At 42.9% G+C, this 12,473-nt stretch overlaps 1 protein-coding gene and 1 non-coding gene across 4 annotated transcripts in view; one reads left to right on the top strand and one right to left on the bottom strand.

The window, feature by feature from the left end:
- JAKMIP2 (janus kinase and microtubule interacting protein 2) overlaps nucleotides 1-12,473 on the top strand; it is a 190,768-nt gene that overhangs the window by 120,331 nt on the left and 57,964 nt on the right. For all 3 annotated transcript variants that reach the window (XM_027546046.1, XM_027546048.1, XM_027546047.1), the window contains exon 2: nucleotides 2,365-2,640. In XM_027546046.1, coding sequence (XP_027401847.1) covers nucleotides 2,512-2,640 — 129 coding nt within the window. In that variant the 5' untranslated portion in view covers nucleotides 2,365-2,511. The remainder of the gene's footprint in view (nucleotides 1-2,364; nucleotides 2,641-12,473) is intronic.
- On the bottom strand, nucleotides 6,092-6,163 carry TRNAA-AGC. The gene has a single exon. It is a non-coding gene; the product is annotated as a tRNA-Ala (tRNA).

Here is a 12,473-nt window from a genome sequence, read left to right on the forward strand (position 1 = left end):
TTTAACCTACATAGAGCCATTTTGAAATGGCTCATTCCGTTTAAAGTTGATATATACCTCCACAGCCCTTATAGGCTTCCTTAGCTTTGCTCATCCTTTGGTAGATAGTCCCATTATTAAATTCTCAGTTGAACAGGACTACCTTTTTCTGCTGCAACTCTAACTAATGGAGCCAATCAACTGTGAGCTCCTCCAGGGCTATATGATATATCTCTGAGCCCTCAGCACTGTTTACTGTAGCAGGTAAATTGTAGATGCTAATAAAGGTTTGTTTGCATTGGGGAAAAAAGAGAAAATGAAAAGCCTATTCTTCATTCAAGACAACAATATGGCTAGGAAGCTTTTCCCAAATGGCTTTTCCCTGTGTTGTGACAGCACTATAAAGGTCTGATAGAAGTTGACTATAAAGTGAGTCATATTTTATAGGTAAAACAAACCAGACTTCCTAGTGGACTGGATAGGGTATATAGAGGATAAAAAAAGAAAGGATGACTTCTAAGCTAAGATCTGGAACAACTGGGCATGTGATTGTGCCATTTATTGATATGGGAAAACTTGGGGAGGATAAGGTTTTTGAGGGACTAGTTAAAAAAAGACATCTGTATTTGTTCGGTTAGGTTTGAGATACCAATAGGATATCCAGGTGGATTTGGTAGAAGGAGTTGAATATATAAGTCTGGGGTTTGGGGAATGGTCAGGGCTATGAATATAACACAGGGGGTCATAAAACCTATAGGTGGGACCAGTAGAGATAACCTGGACAAAGCCTGGGGGACCAGCAACATCTAGAGAACAAACTAGAGGAGATACCTGTTAACTGTATATATGGGAGTTTTCTCACCCAAAACCTGCTTGGAGTTAAGTACTATCTTACTTATCTTTGTGCCTAGTGGTATTTGTCATACAAATTTTCAATAAATGCTTGTTGAATTCATTTCAATTCTAGAAACAAAGAATTGTAACCACTTAGAATCTCTCAGCCATAAACTTTAATGATTTTGCAACATTTGCAAAATAAGCATGAAGGAGCACTCCAACATCTAGCCTAGATGTTGGAGTGGTGGACAATATGGTGGACAGTTCCATGACTTCTGGTAACAGACTGATCTAACTTCCTAACCTTTCCCTATCCCCTTTCCTAGAGACAGTCTCTAAAAGACATGGCCCCAGTGGTCATGGGTGGATGGCAGAAAGCCCAGGATCCCAGCATGGTCCTCAAGGCTGAATAGCAGGGGTCTCAACAGAGCAGCAGCTACTGGAACATATGGATCATCAGTAGGAATTCTGCTTAGTTCTAGAGATACAAAACTCTCAATTTTCTGAAAGGTTGCATGGGAAACTCTCTATTATCTTCTTTATCTAGTCATGATTTTTGCACTGACTTTAACAGTTTAGGATTTATATTTTTCTTACCTCCTTGTTCCTATGACACATTTAAAGATTTGTAAATCAAGAGACATCATTTTTTTTTTTTGTCTTCTCACTGCTGTTCTGATTGGGTCTACATCATCCTTCACCTTGGAAGTTTAGTGGCCTCCCTTCCTCATTCTCTCCCTACTATGCCACCAGAACAACCACACCAAAGCACTGCTCTGTTAGGGCACCTACCTGCCAAGAGCTTCAATAGCTAGCTTCCTTGTTACCTACTGGGGGAAAAATAATTCCAAAATTCTAAGGATGGCATCCCAGATCATCACATAGGGGACTTCCTTTCACAAAACTGAATTAAATAGCTAATATGTCCAGTCCCTGAGATGCATTCTGAGAAGCAAGTTGTAAATATGAACAACACATTCCTGCCCTCACAAAGCTTACAGACTCATGGAGGTGACCACACTTAAAAAACAGGGATCTGTGTTTACCTGGAGTGGGGTGGGTTGGGGTGGGGGCTTCCAGGAGGAACTGACTTACCAGCTAAGACCTGAGGGTTGGTCAGACTAAACTGTCTGTGTGGCAGCATGTGAGGCTGAGGACCGTGTGAGGAGGCAGGGCAGAGATGGGGGGAAATGAAAAGTCCTTATGGGAAGAGAGAAAGAATCAGAAAATTAAAAGACACTCTCTACGCCCAGGATATGTGAGTGATGTGGAGGAAGTAAGGCTAGGAGAATGGGCAGGTTCGGGTGTAAAGAGCGCTCTGCGATGTGAAAGATACACTCGTGTATGGACTCATAGGTCTTTGAAGGATTTTAAGCAGGGCACTCACATGACCAGACTAGCCCATTGGGAAGACAGCCCTAAATTCATGTGCCAAGTGGTCGGCAGCCCTTAGGAGGGGGCTCTCGCAGGCAGCTCAGGCTGAGTGCCTGACGGGTATGCGGCCCAAGTCTCGGTTGTGGCAGTAACTACTGTCTCTGCCTCCCCCAGGGCTTCCAGGGCAGTGGCTGAGGAGACCTTCCCGAGGGGCAACACGCAGTAGCTGCTGAGCCATCGCACCCAGGAGAAGCCGCAGGAACATGGCAGCCCCTGCTTGAGAGGAATTCAACACCAACAGACTCTATTCAGAAGGGAATAATGTCCAAGAAAGGGCGAAATAAGGGCGAGAAGCCCGAGGCGCTCATTGTCGCCCTTCAAGCTGCCAACGAAGACCTCAGGACCAAGCTCACAGACATCCAGATAGAGCTGCATCAGGAGAAGTCCAAGGTGAGTGGGGCTTCCTGAGGCCCCCCTGCCGCCCTGCCTCAGTGGGCTCTTGTCTGCTGGTTGCCAGAGGGGGCAACAACCCCTGCACTTGGGGAGATTCCCTGTGTGTGGCAGAAGGGATTGAGCACAGGATACACACAAAATGAGAAAACCCTGTTCATGAGCTCTGCCTGCCCAGGAAGCCAGATGTAAAAATTGAGAGCATACTCCCCCACCACCACCACCTCTGGACAAATAAATAAGCATGTGGCCTTGATGGGTCCCACCCTTGCCTTCTGTAGTCATTCCCCCGAGGCATTTAGAGATATCTTTGTAAAGCATGTCCATCATGTCATTCCACTGCTCAGAACCCTGCAAGGCTGCCCACCTCTCTCAGTCACAGGACTTCCCCCACCACGTCAGGACCTTCCCCCTCCAGCTCTCCATCATCTGACTCATCTCCCACCACTGCTGTCCCCAGATCACTCTGCTCCAGCCTCTTCACTGAACCAGGGGACACATGCCCATCACATTTGGGCCTTTGCCCTTCTTCTTCTCCAGCCAGCAGCATGCTCCTTCCACACTTCCTGCAAGTGTCAGCTCTAGTCAAGCATCTGACTACAATCTCCAAAACAGAGCACTTCCTGGGTCCACACACTCCCTAAAGCCTGCCTTTTCCTGGTTCATCTCAGCGCAGTTTTTGTATTTATATGTTGATTTGTTTAATGCTTCTCTCCCCCAAGTCAAGTGTAATCTCTGTGACAGCAGTCTCACTTACCTCTCTATCAGTGGAGCTTAAATAAATGTCCAGGACTGAAAAGCTCAACATATATTTGTTGAATGAGTAGATGAATGACTGAAATGTGATTTCTATCCTTATACCTTACTATTATCCTGTAGAGCTGGGAGGAGGTTTAAATTAGACACGTACATAAAGGAGTGATGAGGAGTATATGAGAAAATTCATATCAGATGCTCAGAGAGCTGCCTGGCACATAGTAAATTCTGAAAAAAAATTCATAGTAATATCCCTTCCATATCTGGTATGCTTGAGTCAGTTGCTAATTAGACTTAGGGAAGTTTCTTTGCTTCTGAGTCTCATCCATTAAATGAATATGCTAATGCTTCTCTTATTAGAGCAGTATGGATATCAAACAGAGTCATGGACAGGAAATCATTTTGAAATACGTGACAGGCGTAAGACATTTTTGCAAAGTAGAGACAATCATGTCACTGTAAAATTACCTTAAAGAGATAACTCTGTGTGCAGTAAGGAAATGTTCTTAATCAAGTCACAAACAACATATATCCTTACTCTTTTTTACTGCCTCTTCTTCCTTGACTTTACCATCACATTTTAATTAGTTCTTTTCTCCCAAATGTATTTCTCCTGGTTTGAACAATAATAAAGCTTGGATTGGCCAAAGCTCCTGGCCCCCTGTTTCAGTTAATCCTTGACCTTGGATAAGCAGCCCCCAGTGTAAAGTTTATGAAGGGTATTTTTCACTTTCCATAAAGTTAACAAGAAGGTGGTGTCATAAAACAAAACAAACAAAAACAAAGTCAAAAATGTTTGTGTAAGAGTCAGAAAACCAGAATATTGCCTTTCTGTCTCCCCAGGGACAAATTGCAATTTCTCAGTGTGTCGATCTGTAATTCAGATGACTGAGTCTGTTTCTCCATATACTTGTCTCTCAAGCATCACTGGAAATTAGAATAACCGGAGGGAACTTATTAAAAATTGAGATCCCTGGGCCCAGAGTCCAAAGATTCTGATAAAGTAGGAGTGATGAGGCTCAGGACTGCAATTCCAGCACACGGTCCAGACAGTCCCTGTGGAGGTGGTTCTTTGACTTTGTGTTGACAAACACTCCACCCCGCAATTCCTTCCAGGTCGACAAGCTATGAACATTTCATTGGTTTTAACTTTCCCTGGGGCAACGTAGCATTTCAAGGGAGGCAGGCTGCTTCAATTGTAGTAACAGCAGGATGACAAACTACCTTCATGGGAAGAAGGCTCTCCGTCTGGGTACTGGGAACCATAACCTGCCCCTGGTTTGCAGAGAGCAAGCTCATGAGATTTTAAAGAGGCGGAGGCCCTGCAGATCCCAACCCTGTCATTTCCCATATGTGCTAGCCTTTTAAAAGGGGTAACTCTTGACTGTGGACAGAGCTGTTTATCTTGCCTGTTTATCCAGGGCTGGGCACTGGTGTCTAAGCCAGCAGTCAGGGGTCATCTCTCTTTCTGACAAGAGACCAGAAGCCAGGCTCTGAAATGAAAGCACTGCCCTTGTCGTCCACCCTCTGCCCCTCCCCCAGACTCCCTCTCCATGACAGTTAATTAGAATCCTAGCACAGGGGCGACAGCAAAGCCTCACTGCCTGTCAGCAGCATTCCCCAAAGAGCAAAGGGAATTTAGAGGGCAAACAAGTCATAAAGCAGTTTTATTAAAATAAATACGATTGTGTTACCAAAGGCCCAGGCTCTGAGAGAGAGAACATGAACAATGCCGACATGTGAATTCACAGTCTCAGTTTGACTGCAAGGCTAGGATAACAATTTAACCTCAGGGGAATGGACTAGTTAAAGAGTGGAAACCTTTGGAGTGATGGGATATTATTCATTTTTCCAGAAAGACAAATCATCCCATTGACATTTGCAGAGAATATTGCAGATAGAGCAGGGTCACAAATGCTGGACTCTATTGACTGTTTACCACCTGTCACACATGGTAAGAACTGCGTTTCCTCCTCACATAATCCCAGCTCTTTCCCTTAGCGCCTGAGTGACCCTGTGCAGGTTATGAAATACCTGTGTATTCCTTTGTCACATGGGGTAATAGTCGTGTTTACTTCCTAAGTTATGTGTGTGTGTGTTTTGAGCAGATATTATCAGATATGTTGTGTTATAATTCAGTTATCACATTTCACCCTCACTACCATTCTCTGAGGTGGGCACCGTCATTATCCACATTTTACAAATGCAGAAACCGAGGCTCAGTGAGATAAAGCAGGTCACTCAGAGCCACGTGCTTGTTGGTGACGGGGCTGGGTCTTCAACTCCCCTCCCCTCTCCTCCCACGTCTGTGCTCTTTTTCCAAATGTTTTCCCCAGTCTTACTGAGATGTAATTGATGTACAATATTGTATTCATTTTATGTGTGCAACATAATGATTTGATATATGTATAAATTGTGAAATGATTGTCACAATAAGTTTAGTCAATAGCCATCACCTCACAGAGTTGCAAAGTTTTTGTTCTTGTGATGGAAGTGAAAGTGACAGACTCTCAGTCGTGTCCAACTCTTTGTGACCCCGTGGACTACACAGTCCATGGAATTCTCCAGGCCAGAATACTGGAGTGGGTAGCCTTTCCCTTCACCAGGGGATCTTCCCAAGCCAGGGATTGAACCCAGGTCTCCCGCTTTGCGGGCAGATTCTTTACCAGGTGAGCCATAAGGGAAGCCCTGAAGATGGAGATACTGGGGATTGAACCCAGGGCCTCGTGCATGCTAAGCATGTGCTCTGCCACTGAGCTATACCCCCAGCTGCTGTGATGAGAACTGTTAAGATATACTCTTTTTGCAATCTTCAAATATTGTTAAGAGGACTGTTAACTATAATCATCATGCTGTACATTACATCCTCAGAACTTACCGTGTAACTGGAAGTTTGTACCTTTTAACCACCTTAACCATCTCCTAACCATTCTGCCTCTGGTAACCACCAATCCATTCCCTATATCTATGAGCTCTACTTTTTTTTTTTTTTAATTCCGCATATAAGTGTGATCATACAGTGTTTGTCTTTATCTGGCTTATTTCACTTGGCATAATGTTGCAAATGACAGAATTTCCTTCCTTTCTATGGCTGAATATTTCACTGTGTGTGCATAGGAGGTGATAGATCACATTTTCTGTATCCATTTATTCATCAGTGGGCATTTAGGTTGTTTACATGTTTTGCAGAGCCAGTGCTATACTTAAAACATGTGAATGTCTAGAAAATACTGAAAACCATAGGCAGAGGAAGAGACAATGTCAGAACTTTTCTTTATACTATTATGCAAATTTCAAATGGAGAAATGAAGTGTGTGTGTGTGTGTGTGTGTTGGGGGAGGGGGGGGATATGCCCCTCTCCTTCTCCCATAGATGCCTGCATTTCCACTGCAGGGAAATGAAACTAAAATATTAGACACGGCCAACTTCTGGTGAGTAGAAATTATCTGAAAGATTTGTAATGCACTGATAGGAAAAAACATGGAGATATGTAGGTCATTTTGACTGGACTCCGATCATAGGGGCCAAAAGGATGTAACTATGGGGCCTGTGGTGGAGAGGAAAGAACACAGGTGGGGTCTCTCTGCTGGATGACCTTTCTGGGCCTGCATTTGTGCATCTGTAAAATGAGCAGATTATGGATAACATAAAAGAGCTAAGGTCCTTTCAAAATAGTCGAGATTAGTCAGGAAAGGAATCTGCTCTAGCTCTTCAGGGCCCTTCCCTGGTCACCAAGTTACATGACACTGTCCCTTCATTCCATGTACTCTATCTAGCACATCGCCCTGTGGTGCTTTAATCACAGGACTCTGTACTTATGAAGAAAGTGAAAGTCTGAAACTTACGTCTGAAGGTACTTTATTTGCTTGTTTCTTGCCTGCTATCTGTGCTCTAATGAAATCTATGCTTCCATGTCTGCTTCAGGGACCCCTAAGTAAGGGATCCCCAGTGTTCACAGTGCTGCCCGACATGTAGGAGACATGTCCTACTTGTTGAGTGAATTATCATGATTGTTTTTAAAACATTCCCCAAAACCCCATGGCATAAGTACAATATAGTATTGATTGAGGCGGGCCACCCCAGGCTTGGGTGGAGGAAATATTTCCACCAGATCTGTCTTTCTTGGACCAGCACTGAGCCATTAAGCCATGGTATTTTCCTGTGTGTCTCCTCCGTGGACACTGATCTGCTGCCCGGGGTGTGTAAGCACACCAGGGATTGCTGTGAGATGTGAAATCCACCCACCCAGTTCCCCAGGGTTTCATTCTCTCCCGCAGAGGCAGACTACAGCTACAGTGAAGCCCACAGTCACAGAGGGGATGAAGCAGGAGCAGAGGATAGGCCTCTAAGGGTCAAGTCTGCAGGGTGGCAGGCCTGGGATGCTTGCTTTGGGCAGAGTCAGCTCCAGAAAGGAGTTTCCACCCTTAGAACAGCCCTTTAGACTGCAAAGCAGTCCTCACTGAGAGCCTGGGACAAAGGCAGCACCTGATTACTATTCTGATTTCACTGAGAAAGAACACAAGTTCTGTGTAATTCCTTTGCTCCCAGTGACACAGCTAGAGGAGGAGCCAAAATGGGAATTCCCATCTTCTCTAAGGCTGTGGTCAAGGTGGTGCTTTCTTACTCCACTGCCCTCTGTTCCTCCAGGGTGCTCTCCAAAAACCAGCCAACCTTCTCTCTCCTCAGGCTAGTACTCTAGAGTTTGCAGGTTCAGGGCCCACACTGGCCATCCAGTACTTCTTGCTTTCTGCAAATTTAGTTTTGTTTTCAGGAAACCTAAGTAACTAAAAGCAACAAATGAAAAGAGAGAAGCTTTTATTACTTCCCCAGGTTGTATAAAATCTCCCTTATGCTGTGTTGTGCTTAGTTGCTCGGTTGTATCCAACTCTTTGGGATCCCATGGATTGCAGCCCGCCAGGCTCCTCTGTCCTTCAGGATTCTCCAGGCAAGAATACTGGAATAGGTTGCCATGCACTCCTACAGGGGATCTTCCCAACCCAGGGATCGAACCCAGGTCTCCCACATTGCATGCGGATCCTACCAACTGATCCACCATAGAGCCCAAGGATACTGGTGTGGGTAGCCTATCCCTTCTCCAGGGGATCTTCCCAACCCAGGAATCAAACTGGGAACTCCTGCATTGCAGGAGGATTCTTTACCAGCTGAGCTACCAGAGAAGCCCTTATGAGCCCCATTCCTATGGCGGCAGCCTTTCCCTCTTCCCATCTCCTTTTGGAGAATTACTTAGTGCCCGTGAAAACCCCTGTCAGCCCTGTGCGTTTAGATCTCTGGCTACATCTGATGCAGATAATCCAAGCTGAACCTTTTCCTGGCTTGTCTTTTCTTGATAACCTCTCAACCCTCCTTACCTTTAATAGGCAAGTCCAATGTTTAATCCTAGATTTCTAAGATCACATTAAAGCTCAAACATCACCCTCTTAACAGAATTTACAGTGGCATTTTTCAAAGGCAAAACTAGAATTAGGACAAAAGAAAAAAATATAATGGGAAGCCTGGGAAGCCAGTCATGAATTTTCTTCCTTCTATCATAGCGGAAGCAGGATTAAATTGTCCTAATGATTTTTTTTTTTTTAACCTCTGGGGTAAAAGGGATATAGGAAGTTGCCGGGGACCAGCCCCGGGCTGATCCAGGGTATTCGAAGGAGAGACGGCGTAGGCGAAGATCAGGAAACAATTGCTTAATTAAATGTTAATTAAGGATATAAAGAGTAATAGAATGAGGATAGCTCAGTAAAATTCAGTGAAGAAAAGAGGCTGAAATAAGGATAGCTCAGTGAGGAAATTCAGTGGAGAAAAGAGGCTGAAATAAGGATAGCTCAGTGAGGAAATTCAGTGGAGAAAAGAGGCTGAATAATTCAGCCAGAAGGTAAGAGAAAGAACGACATGGTGAGACCAAGTTTCGGTGAACAAAGCCCGCACTTTATTTTCCAAAGTAGTTTTTATACCTTAAGTTATGCATAGAGGATAATGGGGGAAGGGGTAGAGTCTTGCAGCAAACCAGGCTTTCTTCCTGCAAACTTATCATATGCAAAAGCTTAGGTGATTTGCATCATCTTCTGGCCCAGAGGCCTGTTAACATTTTAAGACCTTTTCTTCAGAAAACTTATTTTTCTCTAAAGGTGATTGGTCAGGAGCCACCCTCCAAAAGCATTAGATAAAGTTGCATTCCTACAGAGCAAAGGTGTGGTGGGCTATAACAAGAAAAAGAATTAACTCAAGGGTCCCAGGTTACAAACATTAAAGCTACTACTTACACCAATTATATTAATCAATACACTGCCAGGGACACAGCAGGCAAGGGATATGGAAACTTAGCAGCAAACATTGGCCCAACAAGTGAAAATCCCTTCACCAATACAATTTCTAATCAATCTTTTAACTATTCAAAAGAATCTGTGTTTACACAGTTTAGAACATCTCCTGCCTCTCACAGTTGGGAGGCTCTGAACAATCACATGTGGCCGGAAAAACCTATTCAGGCAGGCTAGAGGATTTCCAAAGCAGTTTGTAGGTTAAACACTGTCACACCCAGGAATTATTAACTGGAGCTGTAAGCTAACTCTTTTTTCAGGGAGGTAGTGGGGGACAGCCCCCCGTAAAGTCAGAGGTGTAGGTGAAAGCACAAAGCAGAAAGTAGGCAGACTCTGGTTTTGGGGGTAGATTGCTCGAGAATTTCCAGGGAGACTCCTGAGGCTTGATCCTGCCTTTGTGTATGCCAAGCCTCCTTCCTCATGACCTTTGCCAGAGGCGGAGCTCGCAGGAAGTCTTTTATTCAAATCTCTGTTCAGTGCTCACCCTCTGGCCCTGTCCCACCCTACCCCCTATAACTTCTTTGTATACATTAAGCAGTGTCTTCCAAGTTAAGATGAGATGTCACCAAGAAACTCAGGACATCTTGAGGAAACCCAATTTTATCTTTGAACATCTCTATTAGGAAAATAGTTACTAAGGTCTTATAATGTAATAATAGTAGCGCTCATCTTACCACCATAATATGGGTATTTAGGTTTATGTTCTTCCTGGTATTAGTATACATTGCATGATAAAATATTAATGTGCAATAATGCTCATCAAATTAATATTTAATATCTACCATGTATTCAGTTCAGTTCAGTTCAGTCACTCAGTCGTGCCCGACTCTTTGCGACCCCATGAATCGCAGCATGCCTGGCCTCCATGTCCATCACCAACTCCCGGAGTTCACTGAGACTCACGTCCATTGAGTCAGTGATGCCATCCAGCCATCTCATCCTCTGTCGTCCCCTTCTCCTCCTGCCCCCAATCCCTCCCAGCATCAGAGTCTTTTCCAATGAGTCAATTCTTTGCATGAGGTGGCCAAAGTACTGGAGTTTCAGCTTTAGCATCATTCCTTCCAAAGAAATCCCAGGGCTGATCTCCTTCAGAATGGACTGGTTGGATCTCCTTGCAGTCCAAGGGACTCTCAAGAATCTTCTCCAACACCACAGTTCAAAAGCATCAATTCTTCTTCACAGTCCAACTCTCACATCCATACATGACCACTGGAAAAACCATAGCCTTGACTAGACGAACCTTTGTTGGCAAAGTAATTTCTCTGCTTTTGAATATGCTATCTAGGTTGGTCATAATTTTTCTTCCAAGGAGTAAGCGTATTAATAATTATTAATTGCCCATGTGTTCTAGCCTATCCAAAGGACTTTGCTGGATTATGGAAGTCAGTCCTTTCAACAATCAAATGAGAAAGATATCGCCAATCCTAGTTAACACATGAGTAAACAGAGGCTGAGTCTGGGGCCCCAGCTTGCCAAAGCTTTCAGAGCAAACTAGGAGATCTGAGATCTACCCTGACCTGGCTCCTGGCCCACCTGGACCCTGATCAGCCTTCTTTATGTTGTGTGTTGATAGGTGTAAAGCCTTTAAAAAAGTGCCTAGTTAATACATAGTAAGTTAAGCCCCCGATAAATGCCTACTATTTTTTGTGATGGAGCTGAAATTTTTGTCCATATAACAGTTCCACAAGTAAAAATTCATTATCCCTTCAATCAACTCATTAATTTTTACCTTTCAAAATATTATCTTCACATTTTTTCATATTACTCAGAGGTAGTTCTTCATTTTTTAGTATACTCATTTTCATAATTTACATTAAGTTTTTTTTACATTAAAATATTAAAATCTATTTCTTAGTGGTACAATCTAAGCTATAAATAATTTTCAGAAAATGTTTTTACTACAAAATTTTTATTGGCTCTTTTTTCCTTCCAGATGTCAGTCACATTCTTTGTATCTCCTTCATAGTGAAACTCTTTTCAAGTTAAAAAAAAAACAAAAAAAACCACCATACCTAGAAATACTGCCAAAAATGACAGTTTCCATGACAACCAAATAAATAGACATTAAAAAGTGCCAAAAGTAATTCAATATCTTTTCTTTTTTTCGAATTCTGTGCTTTCCTTTAAGTGATGGACGAAAATGCCAGTGTGTATTCCTATTTGTTTTGTCTTCATGCTGGAGTATATTTTCCATACACCTGTATTTTCACTTTTTTTTTTTTTTCTTTTTCATTCATCTCTTCTCCAGTCTACACATAAAAGATTAGTGTTATAACTTGAGAGAAATTACAGAATCACAAACTTGTACAATCTAATACACCTGCAGAGAACTTCACATAAATAATTTCAGATCATGAGTATTTCCTCTTATATCCAATATAATATTACCTTACATTTTACAGTACTTTACAATTTAAGCTACTTTCCCATTCATTATCTAATTTAATCCTAAAAATATCTCTTTTACAGGTATTTTTTAAAGTGTAATCAAAGATCCTCAGGATAAAGCAACTTTCTTAAAGACAGTTGATGGTGAAATCAAAATACAAACCCAGAATTCATCACCCTTTATCCATTTTTACTACAGCTTTTCATTGTTTTAGGAAGAGCTGCTAAAATTCCCCTAGTAACTCATTACCTGTCTGCTCTTATGGTCATGATACTGTTCCAAATGCCTAAGGAACGTAAATACATCCTGCTGAAATTGAAGATGATCAATTTCATCTTCAATTGAAGATGATAATT

Source organism: Bos indicus x Bos taurus, chromosome 7 (assembly GCF_003369695.1).
Source record: "Bos indicus x Bos taurus breed Angus x Brahman F1 hybrid chromosome 7, Bos_hybrid_MaternalHap_v2.0, whole genome shotgun sequence".
Classification (NCBI taxonomy): Eukaryota; Metazoa; Chordata; class Mammalia; order Artiodactyla; family Bovidae; genus Bos; species Bos indicus x Bos taurus.